The 28,000-nt window shown below is 64.6% G+C and overlaps 1 protein-coding gene across 3 annotated transcripts in view; it reads left to right on the top strand.

Moving 5' to 3' along the window:
* The window catches only part of CHD5 (chromodomain helicase DNA binding protein 5), a 59,247-nt gene that overhangs the window by 27,623 nt on the left and 3,624 nt on the right, over positions 1 to 28,000 (top strand). For all 3 annotated transcript variants that reach the window (XM_080656709.1, XM_080656708.1, XM_080656707.1), the window contains 32 exons: positions 450 to 656; positions 825 to 1,036; positions 4,226 to 4,357; positions 4,447 to 4,555; positions 5,547 to 5,738; positions 5,868 to 6,068; positions 7,007 to 7,144; positions 7,227 to 7,348; positions 8,121 to 8,294; positions 8,675 to 8,816; positions 10,224 to 10,355; positions 10,940 to 11,057; positions 12,022 to 12,146; positions 13,673 to 13,904; positions 14,044 to 14,154; positions 14,441 to 14,613; positions 15,568 to 15,742; positions 16,215 to 16,307; positions 16,545 to 16,633; positions 17,622 to 17,755; positions 18,093 to 18,237; positions 18,593 to 18,752; positions 20,549 to 20,628; positions 20,829 to 20,961; positions 22,294 to 22,380; positions 22,964 to 23,101; positions 23,333 to 23,456; positions 25,861 to 25,993; positions 26,349 to 26,544; positions 27,254 to 27,417; positions 27,518 to 27,632; positions 27,717 to 27,770. In XM_080656709.1, the coding sequence (XP_080512835.1) occupies positions 450 to 656; positions 825 to 1,036; positions 4,226 to 4,357; positions 4,447 to 4,555; positions 5,547 to 5,738; positions 5,868 to 6,068; positions 7,007 to 7,144; positions 7,227 to 7,348; positions 8,121 to 8,294; positions 8,675 to 8,816; positions 10,224 to 10,355; positions 10,940 to 11,057; positions 12,022 to 12,146; positions 13,673 to 13,904; positions 14,044 to 14,154; positions 14,441 to 14,613; positions 15,568 to 15,742; positions 16,215 to 16,307; positions 16,545 to 16,633; positions 17,622 to 17,755; positions 18,093 to 18,237; positions 18,593 to 18,752; positions 20,549 to 20,628; positions 20,829 to 20,961; positions 22,294 to 22,380; positions 22,964 to 23,101; positions 23,333 to 23,456; positions 25,861 to 25,993; positions 26,349 to 26,544; positions 27,254 to 27,417; positions 27,518 to 27,632; positions 27,717 to 27,724 (4,494 nt within the window). In that variant the 3' untranslated portion in view covers positions 27,725 to 27,770. The remainder of the gene's footprint in view (positions 1 to 449; positions 657 to 824; positions 1,037 to 4,225; positions 4,358 to 4,446; positions 4,556 to 5,546; positions 5,739 to 5,867; positions 6,069 to 7,006; positions 7,145 to 7,226; positions 7,349 to 8,120; positions 8,295 to 8,674; positions 8,817 to 10,223; positions 10,356 to 10,939; positions 11,058 to 12,021; positions 12,147 to 13,672; positions 13,905 to 14,043; positions 14,155 to 14,440; positions 14,614 to 15,567; positions 15,743 to 16,214; positions 16,308 to 16,544; positions 16,634 to 17,621; positions 17,756 to 18,092; positions 18,238 to 18,592; positions 18,753 to 20,548; positions 20,629 to 20,828; positions 20,962 to 22,293; positions 22,381 to 22,963; positions 23,102 to 23,332; positions 23,457 to 25,860; positions 25,994 to 26,348; positions 26,545 to 27,253; positions 27,418 to 27,517; positions 27,633 to 27,716; positions 27,771 to 28,000) is intronic.

Genomic DNA, 28,000 nt, shown 5'->3' with positions numbered 1-28,000 from the left:
GACTTGCCTAAGGCCACGCAGCCACAGAACTGCCCACTCAGACCCACGCGCAGGGCCTGGCTCTGTCCCAGAGCTGGGGTGGTGAGAGGGTAGGAGGCCCCTGGGGCTGGCGCCTCCGTTTCTGTGTACACCCCCCACCGTTGTCCCCCCGTCACCAAATGCCCCCTTGCTCTGAGCTGTCCCCCGGGCCACCCCTGGGTCCTGGGCGGTGCTGTGGCCAGCCCTCCCGTGTGCACCTGGGCTCCTGTCTGTGTGTGGGATGCATGCAGACCCACATGCCCATCTGCGCACAGCACACGTGGGCTCCTGAGGGCAGGTCCGTGCTGTGGGGTCATGGGGGTGCTTTCTGACTCGGGGAGCAGTGCAGCTCCCCTGCCTGCTGTCACAGGATCCTCCGGGCGGGGCCCTGCAGCTAGGCCCTGACCTGGGCGGCCTTCCTCTCTCCGCAGTGTCCGCCCCTGAAGGGCAAAGTTCAGCGGATCCTGCACTGGAGATGGACCGAGCCCCCCACGCCCTTCATGAGGGGGCTGCCAGGGCCCGACATGGAGCCCAGCGTCCCCCCACCCAAGCCTCTGGAGGGCATCCCGGAGCGGGAGTTCTTCGTCAAGTGGGCGGGGCTCTCCTACTGGCACTGCTCCTGGGTGAAGGAGCTGCAGGTGAGCCCCGGGGCCAGGGGCGAAGGCTCCGCTTCCCGTGCTGGGGCGCGGGGGGTGAAGGGGAGGCTTGTCCTGCCTGCGACCCTGGCTGAGGGCTGGGGGGCTGGGTCAGGGGGCCACGGGGGCCACAGCCCATCTCCCTGGTAACCTCTGCCCGTCGGGGAGCAGCTGGAGCTGTACCACACGGTGATGTACCGCAACTACCAAAGAAAGAACGACATGGACGAGCCCCCGCCCTTCGACTACGGCTCTGGCGATGAGGATGGCAAGAGCGAGAAGAGGAAAAGCAAGGACCCGCTCCACGCCAAGATGGAGGAGCGCTTCTACCGCTACGGCATCAAGCCCGAGTGGATGATGGTCCACCGCATCCTGAACCACAGGTGTGTGCGCGCGGGGTGCGGCCCCGCGCAGGTGGGCGCCCAGGCGGGCCATGCCGCCCCTCCGCTCTGGAGACTGAGCAGGGGGCGGATGTGTGCAGGGGAGGCGGGCGGGAGGAAGAGGCGAGGCCCCGCCGTCGGGGGTCTGACCGGCCAGCGGAGGGGTTGTCACGTGCACGTGGGCGCACGTCACACGGCGGTGGGAGAACAGTTCCAGAGTCACACACACACAGGGCAACGTGACACTGAGGAGCCGCCGCCACACGGCGCCCAGCGAAGTGCGGGTGGGGGCGCTCCCAGCGGCCGGCTTGGTCCTCAGGCCCCTGTGTCCCGGGGCCTCCGGAACAGGGCGCTGCACCTGTAGGAGTCGCTCCTGTGGGCACCGCTCCAGGTCGTCCACTTCCGGTTAGAAAAGAGCCGCCGCTGGTCAGTGGGGGAAGGTCGTCTCTGGTCAGTGGGGGGAAGGTCGTCTCTGGTCAGTGGGGGGAAGGTCGTCTCTGGTCAGTGGGGGGAAGAGCCGCCGCTGGTCAGTGGGGGGAAGGTCGTCTCTGGTCAGTGGGGGGAAGGTCGTCTCTGGTCAGTGGGGGGAAGAGCCGCCGCTGGTCAGTGGGGGGAAGGTCGTCTCTGGTCAGTGGGGGAAGGTCGTCTCTGGTCAGTGGGGGAAAGGTCGTCTCTAGGGTCAGTGGGGGGAAGGTCGTCTCTGGTCAGTGGGGGAAGGTCGTCTCTGGTCAGTGGGGGGAAGGTCGTCTCTGGTCAGTGGGGGAAAGGTCGTCTCTAGGGTCAGTGGGGGGAAGGTCGTCTCTGGTCAGTGGGGGAAGGTCGTCTCTGGTCAGTGGGGGGAAGGTCGTCTCTGGTCAGTGGGGGGAAGGTCGTCTCTGGTCAGTGGGGGAAGGTCGTCTCTGGTCAGTGGGGGGAAGGTCGTCTCTGGTCAGTGGGGGGAAGGTCGTCTCTGGTCAGTGGGGGGAAGGTCGTCTCTGGTCAGTGGGGGGAAGGTCGTCTCTGGTCAGTGGGGGAAGGTCGTCTCTGGTCAGTGGGGGAAGGTCGTCTCTGGTCAGTGGGGGGAAGGTCGTCTCTGGTCAGTGGGGGGAAGGTCGTCTCTGGTCAGTGGGGGAAGGTCGTCTCTGGTCAGTGGGGGGAACGTTGTCTCTGGTCAGTGGGGGGAAGGTCGTCTCTGGTCAGCGGGGGGAAGGTCGTCTCTGGTCAGTGGGGGGAACGTTGTCTCTGGTCAGTGGGGGGAAGGTCGTCTCTGGTCAGTGGGGGGAAGGTCGTCTCTGGTCAGCGGGGGGAAGGTCGTCTCTGGTCAGCGGGGGGAAGGTCGTCTCTGGTCAGTGGGGGGAAGGTCGTCTCTGGTCAGCGGGGGGAAGGTCGTCTCTGGTCAGCGGGGGGAAGGTCGTCTCTGGTCAGTGGGGGGAAGGTCGTCTCTGGTCAGTGGGGGGAACGTTGTCTCTGGTCAGTGGGGGGAAGGTCGTCTCTGGTCAGTGGGGGGAACGTTGTCTCTGGTCAGCGGGGGAAGGTCGTCTCTGGTCAGCGGGGGGAAGGTCTCTCTGGTCAGTGGGGGGAACGTTGTCTCTGGTCAGTGGGGGGAAGGTCGTCTCTGGTCAGCGGGGGGAAGGTCTCTCTGGTCAGTGGGGGGAAGGTCGTCTCTGGTCAGTGGGGGGAACGTTGTCTCTGGTCAGTGGGGGGAAGGTCGTCTCTGGTCAGTGGGGGGAACGTTGTCTCTGGTCAGCGGGGGGAAGGTCGTCTCTGGTCAGTGGGGGGAACGTTGTCTCTGGTCAGTGGGGGGAAGGTCGTCTCTGGTCAGTGGGGGGAAGGTCGTCTCTGGTCAGTGGGGGAAAGAGCCGTCTCTGGTCAGTGGGGGGAACGTTGTCTCTGGTCAGCGGGGGGAAGGTCGTCTCTGGTCAGCGGGGGGAAGGTCGTCTCTGGTCAGCGGGGGGAAGGTCGTCTCTGGTCAGTGGGGGGAACGTTGTCTCTGGTCAGTGGGGGGAAGGTCGTCTCTGGTCAGCGGGGGGAAGGTCGTCTCTGGTCAGCGGGGGGAAGGTCGTCTCTGGTCAGTGGGGGGAACTTTGTCTCTGGTCAGTGGGCAGAAGGTCGTCTCTAGGGTCAGTGGGGGGAAGGTCGTCTCTGGTCAGTGGGGGGAAGGTCGTCTCTGGTCAGCGGGGGGAAGGTCGACTCTGGTCAGCGGGGGGAAGGTCGTCTCTAGTCAGTGGGGGAAGGTCGTCTCTGGTCAGTGGGGAAGGTCGTCTCTGGTCAGTGGGGGAAGGTCGTCTCTGGTCAGTGGGGGGAAGGTCGTCTCTGGTCAGCGGGGGAAAGGTTGTCTCTAGGGTCAGTGGGGAAGGTCGTCTCTAGGGTCAGTGGGGAAGGTCGTCTCTGGTCAGCGGGGGGAAGGTCGTCTCTGGTCAGCGGGGGGAAGGTCGTCTCTAGTCAGCGGGGGGAAGGTTGTCTCTGGTCAGTGGGGGGAAGGTCGTCTCTAGGGTCAGCGGGGGGAAGGTCGTCTCTGGTCAGCGGGGGAAAGGTTGTCTCTAGGGTCAGTGGGGAAGGTCGTCTCTGGTCAGCGGGGGGAAGGTCGTCTCTGGTCAGCGGGGGGAAGGTCGTCTCTGGTCAGCGGGGGGAAGGTCGTCTCTGGTCAGTGGGGGGAACGTTGTCTCTGGTCAGTGGGCGGAAGGTCGTCTCTAGGGTCAGTGGGGGGAAGGTCGTCTCTGGTCAGTGGAGGGAAGGTCGACTCTGGTCAGCGGGGGGAAGGTCGTCTCTGGTCAGTGGGGGGAAGGTCGTCTCTGGTCAGTGGGGGGAAGGTCGTCTCTGGTCAGTGGGGGAAGGTCGTCTCTGGTCAGTGGGGGGAAGGTCGTCTCTGGTCAGTGGGGGAAAGAGCCGTCTCTGGTCAGTGGGGCAAAGAGCCGTCTCTGGTCAGTGGGGGAAAGAGCCGTCTCTGGTCAGTGGGGGGAACGTTGTCTCTGGTCAGTGGGGGGAACGTTGTCTCTGGTCATTGGGGGGAGGGTCGCACGCGGAGCCTCAGGTTTGTGTCCACACCCCACGACGTTGCGACTCCCAGCTGCACCAGACGAAGGAAAGGACGCTGGCTCTTTGCTCCTCTGCTGTGGCGGCCTCTCTGCCCCTCTCCCCTCCCACTGGCCTTGTAGCTGGGGAAGGGGGTGTCCTGGGTGCCCCGCCCTCCACCGTCTGGCCACTGTGTTGCAGCTTCGACAAGAAGGGGGACGTGCACTACCTGATCAAGTGGAAGGACCTGTCCTACGACCAGTGCACCTGGGAGATCGATGACATCGACATCCCCTGCTACGACAGCTTGAAGCAAGCCTACTGGGGCCACAGGTGGGCCGCCCCCCCCCCCCCCCCCGCCGCCCCGGGCTCCCGCTCCTTGCCCCCCGAGCTTCGCTCACCTGCCCCCGCCCTCCTCCCAGGGAGCTGATGCTGGGGGAAGACGCCCGGCTGCCCAAGAGGCTGGTCAAGAAGGGCAAGAAGCTGAAGGACGACAAGCAGGAGAGGCCGCCGGACACGCCCGTGGTGGATGTGAGCGGGGACAGCGCAGGGGGGTCACAGGGCCTCGCCCACGCCGTAGGGGAATGCCACGGCCCGCAGTTCAGACCGCTCACGCCAGGCATCCCCCGGGGGAGAGCTCACACCCTGTGTCTAGGGCCCCCACCTCATGCAGAGGGGCAGCTGTGGCGGGGCCTGGGCCTTGGCTTCCTGTACACGTGGAAATGTGGGTTCCCTGTGCACAAACTGGGGGGCAAATGGCTCCACTTAGCTCATGGACGTTCATTCCTTTAGATGAGCTAATTCCACGTGTTTAAATAAGAAAGCGTGTCCACTTCTGGGGCATCACAGCCAATTGCACACCAGCCTCACCTGTTCACGGGGGGGGGGGGGGGAACCTCCCCTTCCCCCTTTCCCCCAGGGGGATTGCCCTCACCAGGAAGTGGATGGCTGTCTTGTGTTGGTTTGGCAAACCTCTCTGGGGTGTCTGCCGGCACCTAGCCCTGGGGGGACAGGGCCCTGGCCTGTTTCAAGAACTGCCCACCCCCCAGGGGCCACTGGCGTGTACACCTGGGACTGTGGGGTGCCAGGGAAGGTGATTGGGCCTGGCACATCGGGAGGGCCCCATGGCGGGGAGGCCTTGAACTGCAGGGTAAAGGAAGCAGGAGGGTGGCGTCTGGGTCATGAAGAGTCTAGGCGGGCACCAAGCGGATGCTGACTGAACACCCACTGTGTCCCAGGCTCCGTGCGGGGCTGGGGGGAAGCAGTACTGAGCAGGGCCAATGTGGTGGCCACAACCGGTGCTCAGTGTCAGATAATCTAGCACTGGGGACTGTCCCACGGGAGAGGTGCGGGGCTGCCACGGTGGGACACAGCTGGGGGAGAGGGTTCTGCAGGAGGAGGAGGTGTTTCTGCGAGACCTGAGGGATGACGAAGGTGGCAGCAGCGAGAGGGGTGGGAACTGTGCCAGTGGGAGGGTGGGCTCTGGGGGCCCAGGATTCAGGACGTCTGAACTCCCCCGCAGCCCACGGTCAAGTTCGACAAGCAGCCGTGGTACATCGATTCCACGGGGGGCACGCTGCACCCATACCAGCTGGAGGGCCTCAACTGGCTGCGCTTCTCCTGGGCCCAGGGCACGGACACCATCCTGGCCGATGAGATGGGTCTGGGCAAGACGGTGCAGACCATCGTCTTCCTCTACTCCCTGTACAAGGAGGTGGAGTGCGGGGGGCCGTGGGCGGCGGGGAGGGGGGGAGGCCAGAGGCCGTGGGCGGCGGGCGGGGGGGGGGGGCGGAGGCAGCGCCCGCTGTGGGCAGGCAGCCTCACCGCGCTTGTCTCTCTCCAGGGGCACTCCAAGGGGCCGTACCTGGTCAGTGCGCCCCTGTCCACCATCATCAACTGGGAACGCGAATTCGAGATGTGGGCCCCCGACTTCTATGTGGTCACCTACACGGGGGACAAGGAGAGCCGCTCCGTGATCCGGGAGAACGAGTTCTCCTTTGAGGACAACGCTATTCGGAGTGGGAAGAAGGTGTTCCGCATGAAGGTGAGCGTCCCTCGTCCCTGGGAGGCCACTGTCTGCCTTGAGGCCACGAGGGATCTGCCGTCCGTCGGGGTCCCCCCACTCGGGGTCTCCGCACGTGGAGGCTTCTCTCGAGGCAGAGTCACTGCTGTACCGTGTCCTGAGGCAGGTAACAGAGCAGGAACTTGGCCTCCCCAGTTCCCGAGGCCAGGGTCTGAGGTCAGTGTGTCGGCTGGACACGCCCTCCCTGCGGGGAGACCCTGTAGGGGCGGACCCGCCCTGCCTCTTCCAGCTTAGGCTGCAGGCGGTCTCTGGCTGGCCGACGCCTCACTGCAGTCCCTGCCCTGACTGTCACGTGCCGTCCCCTTAGGGTCTATGTCTCATAAAGGCACCATTCATGGGATTTAGGGCCCACCCTACTCATCCTTTAATTTTTTTAAGGCGGTGACCAAGTCTTCTTTAAAAAAATGTTTTTATTGCTTTTTAAAGCGGGGAAGGGAGAGGAATAGAGAGGTAGAAAAACTGATGAGAAACATTGTCGATTGGCTGCCTCCTGCACACCCCCTACTGGGGATCGAGCCCACAACCCGGGCACGTACCTTGAGTGGGAATTGAACTGTGACCTCCTGGTTCATAGGTCGATGCTCAGTCACTGACCAACCCTGGCCGGGTTGTGGGCTTGACCTCATCTTCACTCATTACACCTGCAAAGGCCCTAGCTCCCCCAAAAGGCCCCCTTCTGAGGTTCTGGATGAATTTTGGGGTGACACGACTCACCCCTGTGTGACCTCTGGCAAGTCGCCCGTGCCTGGGCGTCGTCTCAGTGAACTGGAGGTGACAGGCAGAGAGCCGGGGAGGGCCGGCCGGGGGAGCAAGCGCTGCGCAGACGGGTCACCAGGTCTCTCACCTCTGTCTCTGGAGACCTTGTCTCGTTTGCACCCAAATGCTGCTCTTCCCTCCAGAAAGAAGTGCAGATCAAATTCCACGTCCTGCTCACCTCCTACGAGCTCATCACCATCGACCAGGCCATCCTGGGCTCCATCGAGTGGGCCTGCCTCGTGGTGGACGAGGCCCACCGGCTCAAGAACAACCAGTCTAAGGTAGCGGCGCCGAACCGCCCCCCTCTCACCCCAGCCACGCTGGCCAGGCGGCCGCCATGCCCTGACCCCCCTCTCCTCTCAGTTCTTCAGGGTCCTGAACAGCTACAAGATTGATTACAAGCTGCTGCTGACGGGGACCCCCCTTCAGAACAACCTGGAGGAGCTGTTCCACCTGCTCAACTTCCTGACTCCAGAGCGGTTCAAGTGAGCGGGGCGGGGTGGGCGGGGCAGTGAGGGGGGTGGGCGGGGCAGTGAGGAGGGGTGGGGTGGGCGGGGCAGCAGGCGGGGTGGGCGGAGCAGTGAGGGGGGTGGGGTGGGCGGGGCAGTGGGAAGAAGTATCCGTGTCCTGCTCCGGGCCACTCACTGGGCTAGGGTCTCTTATCAGTAAAATGGGAGCGTTAGCGGTGCCCACCTCAAATGACCTGCATGGAGGGGCCACCGGCCGAGCACTTGGGAAAAATCCTGTTTTTCCTCGAATCTTCCCCAGATGGCCCCCGAGTCCTCTAGGGGTCCTGTCCCTGCCCCCACACCCCAGGCTCATTGCTTTCCCTCCACAAAGACCAGAAGTGACCACACAGGTGACAGGGATGGGAGGGAGGAGGCCAGGGTGGTGATGGAGAGGAGGATGAAGGCTGAGTGCCCGTCAGTGGAACCTCCTTCCCTGCCTTCTTGTCTTCACCTGGCCCCCATTTTCTTGCTCAGACTGGGGGTTCAGGGTGGAGGAAGATATCCTGTGTGGTGAGAGCTGTGATGTGTGGGTGACACAGGTATAGGCGGACACTGAAAGGACCCTTTGGGCAGGGCCAGGGCTCCCTGGCTCACCTGGCCCACCAGCCAGCCGGCCACCCTGTGACCCTCTGGCAGGTGGCAGGGCCTGGCTGGCCCACTCCCTCCCCCCATCCTGACCCCCTCTGCAGAGGGGCTTTGGCCTGCTCTGGTCCCTGCTTCTGGCTCTCATCCCAGCTCTTTCTTGCAGCAACCTGGAGGGCTTCCTGGAGGAGTTTGCGGACATCTCCAAAGAAGACCAGATCAAGAAGTTGCACGACCTGCTGGGGCCGCACATGCTGAGGCGGCTCAAGGCTGACGTGTTCAAGAACATGCCGGCCAAGACCGAGCTGATCGTCCGCGTGGAGCTGAGTCAGATGCAGAAGTGAGTGGGGCCCGGCCTGCGGGGGGCCTGCTCTGGAGCCCCCGCCCCGCTTCCTGGGCCCCACTGGCCTTCCTGGGCCGCTTCCCGGGTGGCTGGGAGGGTTCTTCAGCTGCGCCGAGGCCTGGACACTCCTCCCGCACGCTCCCGTCCTGAGGCTGCTTCTCCGATTTCAGCGACCGGGGTCTGGGGCTGTCTGAGTTCCCAGTATCCCCCAGCAGCTTGCTGGGTGACTCTAGGCCTGTGCCTTCACCCCTCAGGCTCCCCCTGCCTCTGTAAGTGGGTGCTTGGCCCCCGGCCCCCGGCCCCGTGCAGAGAGCTCCCTGGGAGGCTGTGTGGCCGGTGTCAGCCCGCCTCTCCTCCGTGCCCCTGCTCTGCTGCAGGAAGTACTACAAGTTCATCCTCACGCGGAACTTTGAGGCGCTGAACTCCAAGGGGGGCGGGAACCAGGTGTCGCTGCTCAACATCATGATGGACCTGAAGAAGTGTTGCAACCATCCCTACCTCTTCCCCGTGGCTGCCGTGGTAGGTGCCCGTGGCTGCCGTGGTAGGTGCCCGTGGCTGGTGGGAGGAGCCCCGTGGCTGCCGTGGTAGGTTCCCGTGGCTGCCGTGGTAGGTGCCCGTGGCTGCTGTGGTAGGTGCCCGGGGCCGGTGGGAGGTGCCCGTGGCTGCCGTGGTAGGTGCCCGGGGCTGGTGGGAGGTGCCCGTGGCTGCCGTGGTAGGTGCCCGGGGCTGGTGGGAGGTGCCCGTGGCTGCCGTGGTAGGTGCCCGGGGCTGGTGGGAGGAGCCCTTGGCTGCCGTGGTGCTTCTTGACCTTGAGGACCTGGAGGTGATGCGGGTCCTCATTGTGCCTGAAGTTTCTGAAAACCTGCCTCCGTCTACTGCTTGGGCAAGGCCCTCTCCTTCCCTTAGCCCAGGGGTGGGCAAACTTTTTGACTCGAGGGCCACAATGGGTCCTTAAACTGGACCGGAGGGCCGGAACAAAAGCATGGATGGAGTGTTTGTGTGAACTAATATAAATTCAAAGTAAAGGAGCGGAGGGGAGAGCAAGAGAACCCTCCGCTCTTTCGGCTCCGCGGGCCGGATAGAACAGCCGAACGGGCCGGATCCGGCCCGCGGGCCGTAGTTTGCCCACGGCTGCCTTAGCCCCTCCTGTGACCCATACAGTCATGGGGAGCATTGGGTTCCCCCAAGGTTCCCCGGGCCATGGTTCCGAGGGCTGACCTGGCTGCACTCCATCACCAAGGGAGTCGGGAAGGCCGGGGAGGGGCCCCCGCTGACTCTGATGTGCAGCCCTGCGGGAGACGCTGGACCCTGGCTCCGGCCCTGTGGTCTCAGCAGGTGACTGGTCCTCTAGGAGCCAGTGTTTCCTCTAGTAAATGGGGTAATAGCATCTGCCTGGAAGGTGAGCACCAGACGAGACGGTGCCCATCAAGTGCCCTCATGGAGAGCCTGGCACGTCCGTTCTCAGAAACAGTAGCTGCCGCCGCCGCCATTCTGGTTCTCCTTTAAACCCTCCCCGCTTCGCCCGCCCCTGGGCAGGGCCAGCACAGAGTTAGGGGGCAGGTGTGCCGTGGGGGCCCCCGGCTGCTCTCACCACTCGGTCATGGCGGCGGCCTCTGACTGACACTCTGCCCGCTGGGGCTCAGGGCTGGCCTTGCTGGGACCCGCCCTACAGTGACCCGGAGCCCAGGCCGGCCTCTGCTGGTCCTGGTCCTGGACGAGTGTCAACAACAGGGAGACGGGGGGCGGGCGGCAGGTGTGAGCCCTGCCTGGGCCGCGGGGCCAGGCACCTGTGACCCAGGTGCATCCGCTCCCGCTGAGCCCCGCCTGACCCGGGCTTGGGCTCGGCACTCAGCCCGTTGCCGGGCCCTTTGGTGCAGAGCCAGAGAGGAGGGGGCGCCCCGTGCCCACCTTCCGCTGTGTCCGCAGGAGGCCCCCGTCTTGCCCAACGGCTCCTATGACGGCAGCTCCCTGGTCAAGTCTTCGGGGAAGCTCATGCTGCTGCAGAAGATGCTCCGGAAGCTGCGGGACGAAGGGCACCGAGTGCTCATCTTCTCCCAGGTGAGCGCCCAGGTGTCTGCCTGGCTCCCCCCCCACCCGTCCCGCCCCAGGGCACGGCCTGCTGGCAGCCCGTCAGGGTCAGGGGCGCTGCTGCTCCCGTGGGGCTGCGTGCTGGGTGGCTCCTCTGTGCCCTGCATGCCACGGGGAGCTGGGGAGAGCCGGCTGGGGCCAAGTTCAACGCATGGGGCACACTGGAGGTCAAGACCGCCTGCCCCTCCTGGCGGGCCGGCCTTCCTGTCCAGGCTGGTGCCATAGCCCCACCCCCCATCCCTGCAGCCTGGCTTCTCAGGAACAGGGGCCCTGGGGGTGGGGGGCTCGGGAGGAGCCCCAGGCAGTGGTGCTGCAGGCCCTCCCCCAGCTCCATCCTGAAGTTACACCTGTGGAGGCCCTGCGGGCGGGAGGCAGGGCTGCCGAGCCTCGGGCTGGTGCGTCTCTGCACTCAGGGCTCCTTCGTCCCTCCGTGGCACCTGTCATACCTCCGGCTCTGTGCTAGGCATTGGGGGGGGGGGGGGTCCCTGTCCTCAGACAATCAGGGTCCCTGTGGAAATCAGAGACAGAGGTTTGCCCCAAACCTGTCCCCGCAGATGACCAAGATGCTGGACCTCCTGGAGGACTTCCTGGAGTACGAGGGCTACAAGTACGAGCGCATTGACGGCGGCATCACCGGGGGCCTCCGGCAAGAGGCGATCGACAGATTCAACGGTACCGTACCCCACCTCCCCGGGGTTCTTGGTGGGGACCCGGAAAGCAGACCATTCCTTAACCAGCATCCTCACAGCCGCCCCTTAGTTTTATGCTACCAGGAGTTCATCCCATGGGCCCTCCTGGGGGCCTGCCAGGTGTGGGGGTACCCGGTGGGGAACCCCTGTTCAGCACTGAGAAGCAGACAAGGAGGAAGGCGGGGGGGGGGGTGGAAGTAGCACCTTTGTCACGAAGGGGAGCTGGTGCCGGGGGCTGGCTGCCCTGTGGGCTCTGACATCGCACCAGGCCGCCCATCAGCGACCAGCCGTGCAGGGGACCGAGGGCGGGGCCGGCCACGCGCCCACACCGTCTGCCCTGCCCCCGGCCCGGGGAGGAGAGGTGAGGGCGGGAGGCTAGAGCGCGCTCGGCGTGAAGGGGCCGTGGCGCGGGAAGTGCCAGCTGAGCCGGGCCGTCCAGTGGCGGGTTTGCGGCAGGAAGCCGTGGGCCCCGTTTCCTGGGCCCGTGGCTGTTTGCCGGCATCCACGCTCCGAACGGGGCTGGGCCCCGCTGCCTGAACGCCCCAAGCAGCCGCACCTGTGCCCCCTCATGTCAGACGGGGGCGGACACAGAACATCTAGACGTGGCCCTGGCCCCTGTGGTGGTGGGTGGTGAGGCAGCCTGTCCGGATTGCTGTGGGCAGCCCAGGCTCTGGGGCCGGGACCCTGAGTGGCTCTGGGGCCCTCACAGCATCATGGACTGGGGAGCCCTGAGGCCCAGGTGCCAAGCTCTCCAGGGCTCGCCCGGGGCGCTGCCTGCACTTGCTGGCTGCCTGCCACTTGGTCTTGGCTCATCTGGGCAGGAAAGCCGACTCCCCCTCATTCTGGCTCCTCCTGTCGGTCAGGGCTCCGCTCAGGTGGCTCAGGTGGGCTGCTGTCCCCACCCTGTCCCCACCCGCACTCACCTGCCCACATCCACCTCTCCTCAGCCCCGGGGGCCCAGCAGTTCTGCTTTCTCCTCTCCACCCGGGCGGGCGGCCTGGGCATCAACCTGGCCACAGCGGACACGGTCATCATCTACGACTCGGACTGGAATCCGCACAATGACATCCAGGTGTGTGGCCCTGACGCCGAACCACCTAGTTTTGTGGGCCTTCCTCCCCCCTCAGTGTCTCAGGCCCTCCCTCCCTTCCTCCCGGGCGGGCCCTGGGAATCTCAGCCCCAAGAGGGGCCTGCGGAGGGGCGTGGAGGCTCTGCCCACCCCCAGCTCCTCACTGAGCAGAGGAAGAAACAGGCCCAGAGAGGGCAGGGGCATGTCCAAGGACGCACAGCAGTCTGTCTCACCCAGGACCAAGGCCACAGAGGAGGCAGGAGGGGCAGTCAGTCCTGAGGCCCAAAGGGGCCAGTTTGGGAGGGACAGGAGCACGGCGGGGGGTGGGGGGCGGGAAGGCCTGCTGGAGGCTCGGGGGACAGAGATGGAGAGGGGGCAAGTGAAGCAGGTGAGAAAGAATGGGGGGGTTGGGAGGTAGGAGCCCTGGCCACTCCATGTGGGGCAGTCACACACACACACACGCGCACATGCACGCGCACGCACACGCACACACACACACGCACACACACGCACACGCACGCACACGCACACGCACACACACTGGATACTATGCTCAGTGGTCGGCAAACTCATTAGTCAGCAGAGCCAAATATCAACAGTACACGATTGAAATTTCTTTGGAGAGCCAAATTTTTTAAACATAAACTTCTTCTAATGCCACTTCTTCAAAATAGACTCGCCCAGGCCGTGGTATTTTGTGGAAGAGCCACACTCAAGGGGCCAAAGAGCCGCCTGTGGCTCGCGAGCCGCAGTTTGCCGACCACGGCTCTAGGGGCACACTCACAGGCTCGTGTCTCACGCACAGGCGTGTGCACCTACGCAGTCGCCCAGGAAGAGGCAATTACGCTGGGTCACCTGGTGCCGGGCGGGTGCACAGAGCCTCGGCTCAGATGGCGCCGGGCAGCTTCCGGCCTCGCTGCCCTCACGGGGTGGCCGTGCGTCTCCAGCAGTCCCCACTGGCTCCCTCCCGGGGAGGCGGAGCCCCCACCTCCCCTGAGCCCCATCAGCCCCTTGTGGCTTCTTTGCATCCAGCACAGCGGCCACGCTGCCCCTCACGCACACCCCTGCACACCCACACGCACGCCAGTTCACCTGCACAGGCCCCAGGACCATGTGAGGCTACCAGGGGTGGGCAAACTTTTTGACTCGAGGGCCACAATGGGTTCTTAAACTGGACCGGAGGGCCGGAACAAAAGCATGGATGGAGTGTTTGTGTGAACTAATATAAATTCAAAGTAAAGGAGCGGAGGGGAGAGCAAGAGAACCGGATAGAACAGCCGGATCCGGCCCGCGGGCCGTAGTTTGCCCACGGCTGGGCTAGACGTAGGGAGTGTGCACAGTGACCCTGGCCCATGCACGTCTCCACGCAAAGCCCCACGGCCCGCCCCGTGCAGGGTGCACCCCTGCATGCCCCCGCCCCGCGTGGTGCCCAGCCCTCGGTGGAGGCCCAGCCCTCGGTGGAGGCCCAGCCCTCGTGGAGCCCCAGCCCTCGGTGGAGCCCCGGGCACTGAGCTGCAGGTCACCCCCAGGCCTTCAGCCGCGCCCACCGCATCGGGCAGAACAAGAAGGTGATGATCTACCGCTTCGTGACGCGGGCCTCGGTGGAGGAGCGCATCACGCAGGTGGCCAAGCGCAAGATGATGCTCACCCACCTGGTGGTGCGGCCCGGCCTGGGCTCCAAGTCGGGCTCCATGACCAAGCAGGAGCTGGACGACATACTCAAGTTCGGCACCGAGGAGCTCTTCAAGGACGACGTGGAGGGTGGGTGTCGGGCCCTGGGGGGTGCCAGCCCCTGCCTCTCTCTCCCCTGTTCCTTCCCCCCGTCTCCTGGCCAGCGGAGGGCCCGGGCGGGGTCTCTGGGCACTGTCCCCAGCCTGCAGCCCTCTGCCTCTGCCCACAGGCATGATGTCTCAGGGCCAGAGGCCCGTCACACCCATCCCTGATGTCCAGTCCTCCAAGGGGGGCGCCCTGGCCGCCAGCGCCAAGAAGAAGCATGGCAGCACCCCGCCAGGTAGCCCACCAGCCCCGCCCCACCCCGCCCCAGCTGCTCCTGCTTCTGCAGAAGGCCTTCCCGGCACCAGGCTTCCCCGTGGCGTTTGCCATGTCCCTGTCCCCCCTCGTGTGCCCGCGACTGCTAGTGGCGGGCAGTGGGGCCGTGGCAGGGGGGTTCGCTCTCTGGTCCCCATTTTCCGCTGCAGCCCCTGCGGGGACTGGGAAGAGCCATGATCGGGACTCGGCCCTGCGGCGGGACCTGGGCACCCCGTCTGTCCCCCGACTCCGCGCCCTGCCCCTCCCAGGTGACAACAAGGACGTGGAGGACAGCAGTGTGATCCACTACGACGACGCGGCCATCTCCAAGCTGCTGGACCGCAACCAGGACGCCACGGACGACACGGAGCTGCAGAACATGAACGAGTACCTGAGCTCCTTCAAGGTGGCGCAGTACGTGGTGCGCGAGGAGGACGGCGCGGTAGGTCCGAGGCCCCGGGGGGGGGGTCCGTTGTCCAAGGCCGTCCCCAGCCCTGCCCGCTGCCCCGCCTCCTCCTGCACCCCCTCCCTCTCCCCCTCAGGGCCAGCATCAGGCCCCCCTGGACCACTCCTTCCAGGGCACGCCGGCCACACCTGTCCTCCCAGCAAACCCCTGTTATCCCCAAAGGCCAGCTCCTGGGTCTCCCCTCCGCGGCCCCAGCACCCTCCACCCAGACTGTGGTGCTGATTGTCCTCCTTAGAGACTGGGAGCCCCTCGAGGGCAGGCTGGGGCTCATTCCACTCGGCACAAGGCCCAGAAACCCTTGGGGAGTGAATGGATGGATGAACGGAGGGATGGTGGTGACTGACAGGGCAGGAAGGAAGCTGGGCTGATCAGGGAAGGCTTCCTGGAGGAGGCAGGCTTTTCAATTCATTCTTGAGCCCTAAATGAGAGGTGTAGTGGAGGCCCCTTTCCTGGCCCCCCGCCCCCGCTCCTCCCGCGGCTGTGTCTACTGACCCTGCCCTCCCTGGACCTGGTCCCCCCCCCCCCACCTCCGGCTATGTCTGCTGGCCCTGCCCTCCCTGGACCTGGTCCCCCCCCCCACCTCCGGCTGTGTCTGCTGGCCCTGCCCTCCCTGGACCTTGTCCCCCCCCCCCACCTCCGGCTGTGTCTGCTGACCCTGCCCTCCCTGGACCTGGTCCCCCCCCCCCACCTCCGGCTGTGTCTGCTGACCCTGCCCTCCCTGGACCTGGTCCCCCCCCCCCCACCTCCGGCTGTGTCTGCTGACCCTGCCCTCCCTGGACCTTGTCCCCCCCCCCACCTCCGGCTGTGTCTACTGACCCTGCCCTCCCTGGACCTGGTCCCCCCCCCCCACCTCCGGCTGTGTCTGCTGGCCCCGCCCCCCCACCTCCGGCTGTGTCTGCTGGCCCCGCCTCACGCCCGCCTGTGTCTCAGGAGGAGGTGGAGCGGGAGATCATCAAGCAGGAGGAGAACGTGGACCCCGACTACTGGGAGAAGCTGCTCCGGCACCACTACGAGCAGCAGCAGGAGGACCTGGCCCGCAACCTGGGCAAGGGCAAGCGCATCCGCAAGCAGGTCAACTACAACGACACGTCCCAGGAGGACCAGGGTGCGTGTCCGCTCGGAGGGTGCGCGTGCCTCGGGGGCAGAGGGCCGCGGTGGGCGGGGCTCCGGCAGGTCCGAGAGGGATCCGTGGCAGGAGCCCCTGGGGCCGGGGAGCAGGAGCTGTGTGGGACCCGCCTGAGTGGGAGGCTGTGGGGAGGGCTCCCTGGAGAAAGGGGGGTTGGGGGCAAGTGTGGGCGGCTGGGTGTTTGGGGGAACAAGACGTGTGGTGATCCAGTGGCTTCTCTGCCAGCGGTGTGACCTGGGGCAAGCCTCAGCGTCCCCATCTGTAAAATGGGTGGAGGGTGGTCTGACCCTTGGGAAGCAGTGTTGGCTGTTGCTATTAGGAAGCGAGCTCGCAGGAAGGCGGTTTTCATGGCCACTTACTGGGCTGGGGTTTAGGGCCTCGGCGTGGCCCAGAGGGTGGGGGCCTGGGGGGCTGCTGGCACCGCTCACCCTGTGCCCCCTGCCGGCCCCAGAGTGGCAGGACGAACTCTCGGACAACCAGTCTGAGTACTCCATCGGCTCCGAGGACGAGGACGAGGACTTTGAGGAAAGGCCGGAAGGGCAGAGTGAGTCTCGGGGCTGGGGCTGGGGCTGGGGCTGGGGCTGGGGCTGGGGCTGGGGCTGGGGCGAGGCTGCAGTGGGGAGCTGGCAGCCAGCCTGGGGTGCTCTGGGGCGTTGGGACAGGCTCGAGAGCAGCTTTGGGGGTCGTCCTGAGGGGTCCCCGTTCTGGGTGAGTTGGTGGAGAGGGTGGTGTCCAATTGCTCTGGGCCCGCTGACAGGTGGGGGTGCGGGTTGCTCCCCAGGTGGCCGGCGACAGTCCCGGAGGCAGCTGAAGAGTGACCGGGACAAGCCCCTGCCGCCTCTCCTCGCCCGCGTGGGAGGCAACATTGAGGTGGGGCCCAGCGCACCCCCATGCCCAGCTCCCCCCAGGCCCAGCTCCCCCCATACCCAGCTCCCCCCATGCCCAGCTCCCCCCATGCCCAGCTCCCCCCAGGCCCAGCTCCCCCCATGCCCAGCTCCCCCCATGCCCATCTCCCCCCATGCCCAGCTCCCCCCATGCCCAGCTCCCCCCATGTCCAGCTCCCCCCCATGCCCAGCTCCCCCATGCCCAGCTCCCCCCATGCCCAGATCCCCCCATGCCCAGATCCCCCCATGTCCAGCTCCCCCCCATGCCCAGATCCCCCCATGTCCAGATCCCCCATGCCCAGATCCCCCCATGTCCAGCTCCCCCCCATGCCCAGATCCCCCCATGTCCAGATCCCCCCATGTCCAGCTCCCCCCATGCCCAGATCCCCCCATGTCCAGCTCCCCCCCATGCCCAGATCCCCCCATGTCCAGATCCCCCCATGTCCAGCTCCCCCCCATGCCCAGCTCCCCCCATGTCCAGCTCCCCCCATGCCCAGCTCCCCCCATGTCCAGCTCCCCCCCATGCCCAGCTTCCCCCCATGCCCAGATCCCCCCCATGCCCAGATCCCCCCATGTCCAGCTCCCCCCCATGCCCAGATCCCCCCATACCCAGCTCCCCCCCATGCCCATCTCCCCCCATGCCCAGCTCCCCCCGCCCCATTTATCTTGTCCCCTCTCGGAACAAAGAGCTCACCCCTGCTGCCCACACGCCCCCCCCCCCAGGGGGTGGAGTCCAGGCGGGAGGTGGGGGGGTCTGGGGGTCTGTGCAGGGTCCCAGCAAGTGGAGGTGGGGCTGGGATGGACCCTGGGTCTAGGCCTGCCTTCTCTGTTTCCTCCCCCTCCCCTCCCTCTGTCCCTCCCCTCCCCCTGCCCCTCCCCTCCCCCTGCCCCTCTCCGCATCCCGCCTCTCTCCCTGTCCCCCTTCCCTGCCTGCCTCCCCGCCCCCATCCCGAGTCCTCTGCTCCCGCCCACAGGTGCTGGGCTTCAATGCCCGCCAGCGGAAGGCCTTTCTGAATGCCATCATGCGCTGGGGCATGCCGCCCCAGGACGCCTTCAACTCGCACTGGCTGGTGCGGGACCTGCGGGGAAAGAGTGAGAAGGAGTTTAGGTAAAGGGGCTGAGGGGGCCCAGGCTCCAGCGGGCGCCAGCACACCCGGCAGGTTCTGCTCCCGCCAGGCTCGGGGGCTGGGGAATTCACTGCCCTCTGGTCTGTGGGGGGCTGGCCTCCAGGGGGGGGCTGTCCTAGAGGTTCCCCTGCGGGGGAGCCCCTGCCCTTCCCTGGCCCTGAGCCGGGGGGGGGGGGTGGGGGGTGGGCGGGGGCCTGGTTGGGAGGTGGGGGAGGGACGATGATTCCGGCCAGGCGGACTCCCCGGGGGTCCTGCCAGCCCTCGCAGAGGGTCCTTGCTGGCCCCCCCACTCCCTGAGCCCCAGTCCCCCCACCCCAGAGCCTATGTGTCCCTCTTCATGCGGCACCTGTGTGAGCCGGGGGCTGATGGCGCCGAGACCTTCGCGGACGGCGTGCCCCGAGAGGGCCTCTCGAGGCAGCACGTGCTCACGCGCATCGGCGTCATGTCGCTGGTGAGGAAGAAGGTGGGTGAGTCAGCCTCAGGGCCCTTCGGGGCCTGCCCGTGGCCCTGGCATGCTCCGGGGGGGGGGGGGGGCGGTCAGTGGTCAGAGGGCACGTGCCTGGCTCTCACACCTGCCCAGGGTCTGAGCCAGTCCCAAGATGCCTCTCTGGGGGGTGGTTTGGGGGTGCTGGAGGCCAGGATGGCAGGTCAAAGGGCAGAGAACCAGAGAGATTGGGGTTGGCCTGGGGCTTGGCCAACCTTGGGCAGAGGTGGCATCTTCCCTTAGCCTGGGGCACCCCCAGTCGCACTGGCAGCTCTGCGGCCCTTACGTCTGAGCTGTGACCACTGCCCCCCTCCGCCCCCTCCCCCTGACCCAGGTCCAGGAGTTTGAGCTCGTCAACGGGAGGTACAGCACCCCGGACCTGGTCCCCGAGGGCTCCGAGGGCAAAAAGCTGGGCGAGGCCGTCTCCTCGGATCCCAACACGCCCGTGCCCGCCAGCCCCGCTCACCTCCTGCCCGCCCCGCTGGGCCTGCCAGGTCTGAGCCCGGACGAGTGGGGGAGGGCACCTGGGTCCCGGGAGGGGCAAGGCCCCGGGAGACCCCGCGTCCTCTGCTCACCCACAAAGGGCGCCTCCCGCCCCTGAAGCTTCTGTCTGCAGAAGAATTGCTCCCCCGGGAGTTTTCTTGTTAACGACAGCGTGGAGGTGGGACTCACGTCACAACATTCATTCCTTAAAAGCGCGCAAGGCAGTAGTTACCAGTATCTTCACAGGGATGCGCGCCATCACCTCTATCCGATTCCTGAACGTCTTGTCACCCCCAGAACACACACGTACCCATGAGCAGTCACCCCCATTTCTCCCCGGGGTCCCTGCCCCTGCAGCCACTAATCTGCTTTCTGGGCCGGTGGCTTTGTCTGATCCGGATGTTCCTTTATGTGAATCATGCATTTGTGGCCTGTAAGCCCGGCTGCCCTCATCCAAGGCCCATCCATGTGGGGGCGTGTCTGAACCTCATTCCTTTTTTTTAAAAAAATATTTTTATGGGTGTCAGAGAGGAAGGGCGAGGGGGAGAGAGAGAGAAACGTCCATGATGAGAGAGAATCATGGACCGGCTGCCTCCTGCACGCCCCCTACTAGGGATCGAGCCCAATATCTGGGCATGTGCCCTGACCGGGAACGGAACCGTGACCTCCTGGTTCCTCGATGGACGCTCCACCCGTGAGCCCCGCCCGCAGGGCAGTCCTTATGGCCGAATCCTGTTCCCGTCGCCTGCCGGCGGGTTTGGGCTGTTGCTTCTCTGGCCCAAACACTTCTGGAGCGAGTGTTCATTTCTCGCGGGTGCAGCTGGGCCTGGGAGCGCGGGGCCTGGGGCGGAACTTTTGAGGAACTGCCCCCCTTCTCACGGTGGCTGCGCCACGTGCCACTCCGCAGTCTGGCCAGCAGCGTTTGAGGGCCAGTCCCTCCCGTCTCCGTCTCACCAGCGCTGGTTGCCTGCGGTTTGCGGAAGGCCAAGGCCGGCTGGTGGGGGGAAGTGGCGTGGCCGTGCCTTGCCGGGAAGACGGTGTCTCGGTGCGGGGGCTTTGGTGCGGGGGCTTCGGAGCGGGGGCTTTGGTGCGGCCTCTTCGGAAAAGGTCCTCGCAGGCCCTTTGCCCGTCTCCGAGGGTCCTTCTCTCTGAGTGCCTTTTTGGGGATCCGGGATTTATTTGGGCAAAACGCCTTCTCTCACCTGGACTCTCCGGCCGGGGCAGCCCTCGGGTATCTCCCCGGGTGGCGGGCGAGGCCCCGAGAGGGTGGGGGCCCGGAGGACACCCTGCTTCTGGGCACCGTGTGCCCCGGAGGCGGCCACTCCCGGGTGAGCTTCCTGGCTCGGGTGCCCTTAGGTAAGTCGCTCGCTCGCCTGAGCTGTGGGCTGGCACGGACATGACGGACATGCCCCTTCCCACGCGTCCCTGCCCCTCGGCGGTGTGCTGGGAAGACGGCGTGGAGGAGGCCCACGGCCAATGGCCAGCCTGCGAGTCGGGCCGCCTTGGACGCTGGCTCCCAGTCCTGGCCTCCACACACTCACTGCCCTGCTTCTAGGTGGGCACCCGCCCCCCCCCCCCCCCCCAGGATTACAGCGCTGCCTCAGCTGGGCTTTGGCCTCACAGGGCCCAAGGTCCTTTGAGGGTCCCTGCGCTGCAGGCCTGGCCTGGGCTCTCGGCCACCGGGGGTCCTGTCCTCCTGGACGCGCCTGGCCCAGGGGGAGCCTCCTGACCAGGCCCTGCCTCTCATCTGGCCTCCCTGCCCCCCGCCCGAGCCCACCTGTCTCACTCCTTCCCCTTCATCTTGCAGACAAAATGGAAGCCCCGCTAGGCTACCTGGAAGAGAAGGAGCTGGGGGTGCAGAAGCCGAAGAAGCCTCCAGAAGTCCAGGTGTGGGCGACGCGGGTGTCCGGGCCCAGGCAGGGGCGGGGCGGGGCCCAGGGGCCTCTCAGGCCTGGCCCAGAACTCCTCGGGGCTCCCGTTTGGGCCTCTGGGTTTGGAGGAGCAGGTTGGGAGCCAGGAGAGTGGGTCCAAGCCCGGAGCCCGTTCCTTGCCTTGCCCTCCTGCTGAGGCCTCACCTGCCTCCCTAGGCCCTGCCCACGGCCCTGGACAGAGCGGAGGGGGAGGACAGGCAGGAGAGCTCAGAGGGCAAGGAGAGGGCCCGAGAGGAGCGGCCGGAGGAGGTGGAGAAGGCCCAGCCCTCCCCGGAGCAGCTGCCAAAAGGTGAGGTGCGGGCTTCCCCAGGCACCCCCCGAGCCAGGTACCCCCCCCCAGCCAGCACCCACCCAGCCAGGTACCCCCCAGCCAGGCACCCCCCAGCCAGGCACCCCCCCCAGCCAGGCACCCCCCAGCCAGGCACCCCCCCAGCCAGGCACCCCCCAGCCAGCACCCCCCCAGCCAGGCACCCCCCAGCCAGGCACCCCCCCAGCCAGGCACCCCCCAGCCAGCCACCCCCCCAACCAGCCACCCCCCCAGCCAGCCACCCCTCCAGCCAGGCACCCGCCCCAGCCAGCACCCACCCAGCCAGGCACCCCCCAGCCAGGTACACCCCCCCCAGCCAGGCACCCCCCAGCCAGGCACCTGCCCCAGCCAGCACCCACCCAGCCAGGTACCCCCCCAGCCAGGCACACCCCCCCACAGCCAGCACCCACCCAGCCAGGTACCCCCCAGCGCCGTCTCCCGCCTCCCCCGCCCGGGTGAGAGAGGGCGGCTGCTGGCTTCCCTCCCCCTCCCCCTGCCCACGAGGTGGGCTGTGCTCGCTCTGTCCCAGCACCTGGACCTCAGGGGGAGCCGGGACTTAGTCTCTCCTCCGGGCTTGCACTTCTCAGAGTTTGGGGTTCCTGGGCGTGATTTCAAACTCAGTTTGCATGGCGGTGTGAAAACCTGCGTCTGCAGGGCGTTGCTCTGTGTGATCTCGTGGAAACCTGCTTCCTGCCCTAAGGTGGTCAGATTTGGTCAGCGCTCGTGTGTGCTTGAAAGGAACATCTGTTCTACAGATGTGTGATTGCGGGGTGTGAGGCTGTAGTTCAGGGGTCCTCAAACTTTTTAAACAGGGGGCCAGGTCACTGTCCCTCAGACCGTTGGAGGGCCGGACTATAGTTTAAAAAAAAACTATGAACAAATTCCTATGCGCACTGCAGGCCCGGGACGCGTCGGCTGCTAAGCAGGACAGGCAGCGGCACCCGGCGGGCCGGATACATGTCCTCGGCGGGCCGCATGTGGCCCGCGGGCCGCAGTTTGAGGACCCCTGTGGGTTCGATAAGGCTGGTCATGTTGTTCAACATGTTAATATCCTTCCTCACTGTTGGTTTGCTTGATCAGAGCTTTGAGGGCTGTGGTTACGGTTGTGGTAGGAGGATTTCCAGACTGTGCCTTTAGGCGTTTGGGGGGGGGGTGCTGCTGGGATGGGGTGCGAGGGAAGAGGTGTGCTGATGGGGGGTGTCCATGCTCCGCCCACCCCCCTGGAGGAGTTTTCCTGGAGGCACAGGGCTCTGCACAAGGCTAACGGAGCTGCCCCTCCTGGCCCCCCACCCGTGAGCACCATTTGTCTTGCAGAAGTGCTTCCTGAGAAAGAGAAAGTTCTGGACAAGCTGGAGCTGAGCCTGATTCACAGCAGAGGGGACGGCAGTGATTTGAGGCCAGGTGCGGGCTCCTGCACATGTGTGCTGTCCCATGTCCCGTGGTCCCTTGAGGGCGCAGTCTGGACCCTGTTGGGACTTCGCAGCCTCCTGGGCACCATCCCCTTGAAGGGCTCTAGGCCCTGGTGGGGGTTGATGGGTGGGAACTGACCTGCCTGCCCCACAGGGGACAGGTCCCCCGCTCTCTCCTGACCCCTCCTGTGGCCCCAGCACCATCAGGAGGAAGGAGAGCTGGCCATGAGTTTGGCCTGGAGCATTTGGGGCTCAGCCAGAAGCCTGTGTACCTCTGGGTGCTGGAATGTTCCAGAACAGGTGTCCTCTGATCGACGCCTAAGGCCATGCTGCCTTCCTTGAACATTTAAGCTGCACTTCTCGCAGTGCCCTACCCTGTTCCCAGGTGGCCCTGACTTGGTGGGGAAGGGGCGCCTGGGCGGGAGCCAGCCCCACGTGCTTGTGTGTTTAAAACCCGTCTGAGCCCCTGGAGAACAGGAGATGGGTCCCCCCAGCCTTTGGGTCCCAGCACTCGGCAGAGAAGCCCCTGGGCAGTGCCTTTTGGGGATAAACGAACGTGGTCTGTCCTCCCATAGATGACACCAAAGTTGAGGAGAAGGAGCCCATGGAAACCCAGCAAAATGGTGACAAAGAAGAGGACGAAGAGGGGAAGAAGGAAGACAAGAACGGGAAGTTCAAGTTCATGTTCAACATTGCAGATGGGGGCTTCACAGGTATTAGGGTGGGGTGGCCGGTGTCCCAGCCTTCCTGACTGCGTGGGTCCCGGGAGTCTGGGCAGATGGGTATTTTATACTAAAGTGTGAATGGCTGATGAGAGTGCATTTCCTAGTAACACTGAGCCTCTCGGGGTGGGAGGATGGTAGGCAGTGAGGAGAGGCTTTCCTGGGCCCACCTCTGTGAGGGACGGGGGTGCCTCATTCTGTCCCCCTTCACTGGCTTCCTAGAGCTCCACACACTGTGGCAGAATGAAGAGCGCGCCGCTGTGTCCTCGGCTGCCGTGTCCTCGGGGAACGTCTATGACATCTGGCACCGACGCCATGACTACTGGCTGCTGGCAGGCATCGTGACGTATCCTTGCCAAACCAGGCTGCGCAGGACTCGGGCCTGCTCCGCTGTGGACCTCGGGGAGGGACACGAGGTGTGTGGGGTGAGGAGTTAGGAGCCAGAGCCCCTTTCCTGATGATAATAGTGGTGATGATGGTGATGATGATGATGGTGATGATGGTGATGATGATGATGATGGTGATGATGGTGATGGTGATGGCAGTGATGATGGTAATGGTGGTGATGGTGAGGTGATGATGATGATGGCAGTGATGATGGTGATGGTGATGATGGTGATGGTGATGATGGTGATGGTGAGGTGATGATGGTGATGATGGTGATGGTGATGATGGTGATGGTGAGGTCATGATGGTGGTGATGGTGGTGATGGTGATGGTGATAATTGTGATGATGGTGATGGTGATGGTGGTGATGGTGAGGTGATGATGGCAGTGATGATGGTGATGGTGGTGATGATGATGGTGGTGATGGTAGTGATGATGATAATGGTGGTGATGGTGATGGTGGTGATGATGATGGTGGTGATGGTGGTGATGATGATGGTGGTGATGGTGGTGATGGTGATGATGGTGATGGTGAGGTGATGATGGTGATGATGGTGATGGTGATGATGGTGATGGTGAGGTGATGATGGTGATGATGATGGTGATGATGGTGATGGTGAGGTCATGATGGTGGTGATGGTGGTGATGGTGATGGTGATAATTGTGATGATGGTGATGGTGATGGTGGTGATGGTGAGGTGATGATGGCAGTGATGATGGTGATGGTGGTGATGATGATGGTGGTGATGGTAGTGATGATGATGATGGTGGTGATGGTGATGATGGTGATGGTGATGATGGTGATGGTGGTGATGATGATGGTGGTGATGGTGGTGATGGTGATGATGATGATGATGGTGATGGTGGTGATGGTGATGGCGGTGATGACGGTGATGATGATGATGATGGTTATGGTGATGGTGGTGATGATGATAGCGGTGATGGTGGTGGTGGTGATGATGGTGATGATGATCATGGTGATGGTGGTAATGGTGATGATGATGATGGCGGTGATGGTGATGATGGTGATGATGGTGATGATGATCATGGTGATGGTGGTAATGGTGATGATGATGATGGCGGTGATGGTGATGGTGGTGATGATGATGGCGGTGATGATGGTGATGATGGTGATGGTGATGATGGTGATGATGATGATTATGGTTATGGTGATGGTGGTGGTGATGATAGCGGTGATGATGGTGATGGTGGTGATGATGATGGTGATGATGATGATGGTGATGATGGTGATGGTGATGGTGGTGATGATGATGGTGATGATGATGATGATTATGGTGACCCTAATAGCAGCAGCTCATCCCTTTACCCTCAATACTCACTCCATCCTCACAGCAACTTTCCATGAGGGGCACTACATGATCCCCCTTATACAGAGGACACCTCGGGCAGCGCCGCCTGCTTCTCCCCAGTTCTGGGGCAGCCACCATCCCTGGCCCGCCCCCCTGCCCCCCGGTTTGAAACTACATCCCCCCAATCTTCCTGGTGTCTGTGTGTCTGTGTTCAAATCTCCTTTTATAAGGACACTTGCTCACCCTAACTCAGTATGACCCCTTCTTCTTCTTTTTAAAAATATATTTTATTGATTTTTTACAGAGAGGAAGGGAGAAGGATAGAGAGTTAGAAACATCGATCAGAGAGAAACATCGATCAGCTGCCTCCTACACACTCCCCACTGGGGATGAGCCCGCAACCAAGGTACATGCCCTTGACCGGAATCGAACCTGGGACCCTTCAGTCCACAGGCTGACGCTCTATCCACTGAGCCACACCGGTTAGAACACTTCTTCTTTTTAAAAAAATATTTTTATTGATTTCAGAGAGGAAGGGAGAGGGAGAGAGAGAGATAGAAACATCCATGATGAGAGAGAATTATTGACCGGCTTTCTCCTGCACGCCCCCTACTGGGGATCGAAACTGCAACCTGGACATGTTCCGGGTTGCGTGTGCCCTGACCAGGAATTGAACCGTGACCTCCTGGGTCATAGATTAACATTCAACCCCTGAGCCATGCCCGTCAGGCAGTATGAACCCCTTCTTAACTTGAGTTCATCTGCAGAGACCCCGTTTCCAAAGGAGGGCAGTCACGGGTGCTGGGTTAGAACTGGAACGCGTCTCCCCCGCCCCCGCCCGGCTTGTGGGATGCAGCCCTCCGAGCCTCAGTGTCTGTGCCCGGCGGGTACCTCTCAGCGTCCGCTGACTGTCATGTCATTGTCGTCAACACGCTCATCCTGCAGCCGAGGCCATGCCTTGCCCGAGAATGCAGTCAGAACTCTGACCGCCCCCCCGCTCCCCTCCCCTGCCCCGGTCCCGTGGCCAGGCTTGTCCTTAACGGTGCCACCCAGGCACGGCTATGCCCGCTGGCAGGACATCCAGAACGACCCGAGATACATGATCCTCAACGAGCCCTTCAAGTCTGAGATCCACAAGGGCAACTACCTGGAGATGAAGAACAAGTTCCTGGCCCGCAGGTTCAAGGTCAGAGGTCACGGGGGGCAGGGCGGCAAGAGGGCAGGTTAAGGGGTTAGCAAGCAGCGGCCCCCTTCCCCATATATCCGATGTGGAGCAGGCCGTCCACAGCGGGGAGTCATTTAGTCATCCGCTCGCAGGGTGCCGGGTCCTTGCCCTGGGTCAGGCCCCTGGGCGCCTGGCCCCCCTCTGGGTGATGGGTGCAGCTTACCGTCCTGGTAAGATGAGGGTGGACTGCTGAGTGCGAGGGTGTCCTCCCTCCCTCCTTTCTGCTAGAGTCCGGGCCGGGGGTGGTGCTGGTGGAGAAGGGGCCAGGCCCACGCTCAGTCGCCTCCTCTCCCTTCCTCCCGCCCCCCCGATCCAGCTGCTGGAGCAGGCGCTGGTCATCGAGGAGCAGCTCCGGAGGGCTGCGTACCTCAACATGACCCAGGACCCCAACCACCCAGCCATGGCCCTGAACGCCCGCTTGGCCGAGGTGGAGTGCCTTGCCGAGAGCCACCAGCACCTGTCCAAGGAGTCCCTCGCCGGGAACAAGCCTGCCAACGCCGTCCTGCACAAGGGTGAGGCCGCTCCCCCAGGCCGAGCCCACCTTCCCCTGCCCGGGGCCTCGAGGCCAGAGATGGGGGCGCTGATGGGGACCTGGGGCCAGGACAGAGCAGCAGCCTGGAGGGCGGAGCCTCTTGGCCAGGACGGGAGAGTCCATCGCCCAGTCCCTCAAGCCCTGCCGATGGGCCTGGAATGCGTGCTGTGGTCCTCGTCACATCCTGGGTGGTGAGGGTTGGCACCCCATTTTAAAGATGGGGACATTGACACTCAGGTCATGGCCCAAGAGTTCCCGGGTTCAGACCTTTGACCCCCTTCTCCAAATCTTCAGGAAGCTCCCGACTGGTTGGCGGAGGGGCCCCCTGGCCTGCTCTGTCGGGGAGGGTGGCGTTTCCTGAGGCCTCTGTCTGTGGGCCCTCCACCCTGTCCCCAGCCTGGTGGGGCTGCAGGCCTCCTGGGAGCCAGGAGGCGGGCTGAGGGCCCTGGGGGGAACCCTGTGTTGGCTCAGAGTTTCGGGCCTCCCTCTCTACAGCCGCGGGCCCCTGGGAGACGCTCTTTGGGGAACCCCTGTCTCCTCCCTGGTGGCGGGACCCTGCTTTGCAGGCCTGGGAGGGCTGGGCGGGGAGCGCCCCCTGGTGTCCGCTGCCCTGGGAGCGCAATGACAGCCTGTGAGTGAGCACCCCCAGCGCCCCCCAGCCCGCGCCTCGCCCGCCCTCCTTCCCGCAGTCTTGAACCAGCTGGAGGAGCTGCTGAGTGACATGAAGGCGGACGTGACCCGCCTGCCCTCCATGCTGTCCCGCATCCCCCCGGTGGCCGCCCGCCTGCAGATGTCGGAGCGCAGCATCCTGAGCCGCCTGACCAACCGAGCCGGCGACCCCACCGCCCAGCAGGTCCGGGTCCGGGTCCGGGTCCGGGCAGGCCCCTCACGCACGGGTGTGGGCTGGGCCAGCGTGCGGACGCTGATCGCTAAACCCGAGTCCTTGCCTCCAGGGCGCTTTCGGCTCCTCCCAGATGTACAACAGCAGCTTCGGGCCCAACTTCCGGGGCCCTGGACCGGGAGGGATCGTCAACTACAACCAGATGCCCCTGGGGCCTTACGTGACCGGTAGGTGCCCGTCTGCTTCGGGCTGCGTGCACGGGGTGCCCGCGGGGCCACCCTGGGCGAGCCGAGGTTTTCTCTCCCCGACAGATATCTAGCCGGCCCCGCGACTTCCCTCTCTCGCAACGCTCGTTCCCAGCTGAGGTAAGGCTGCTCCTGGCTCCCGGTCCCCGTCCGCCCCCAGCTCAGCCGGCAGCTCAGGCCTGGCCAGAATCAGCCCTGTCTATGTGGGGATTCTCACCCCTGAGCCATGCGGTCCTCCCAGCCTCTGGGGCCCCTGGGGTCTCACCCACGTGCCCGGAGCCCCCTGCCCCAGCCCCCTCTGCCCTGGGGTCCGTCTTGGGGCCAGTGCGTCTGCCCAGGCTTCCGGACAC

This window comes from Plecotus auritus, assembly GCF_963455305.1.
Source record: "Plecotus auritus genome assembly, chromosome: 2".
NCBI lineage: Eukaryota > Metazoa > Chordata > Mammalia > Chiroptera > Vespertilionidae > Plecotus > Plecotus auritus.
The sequence above is the reverse complement of the archived record's forward strand: the minus strand, read 5'-3'. Positions and strand labels throughout refer to the sequence as shown.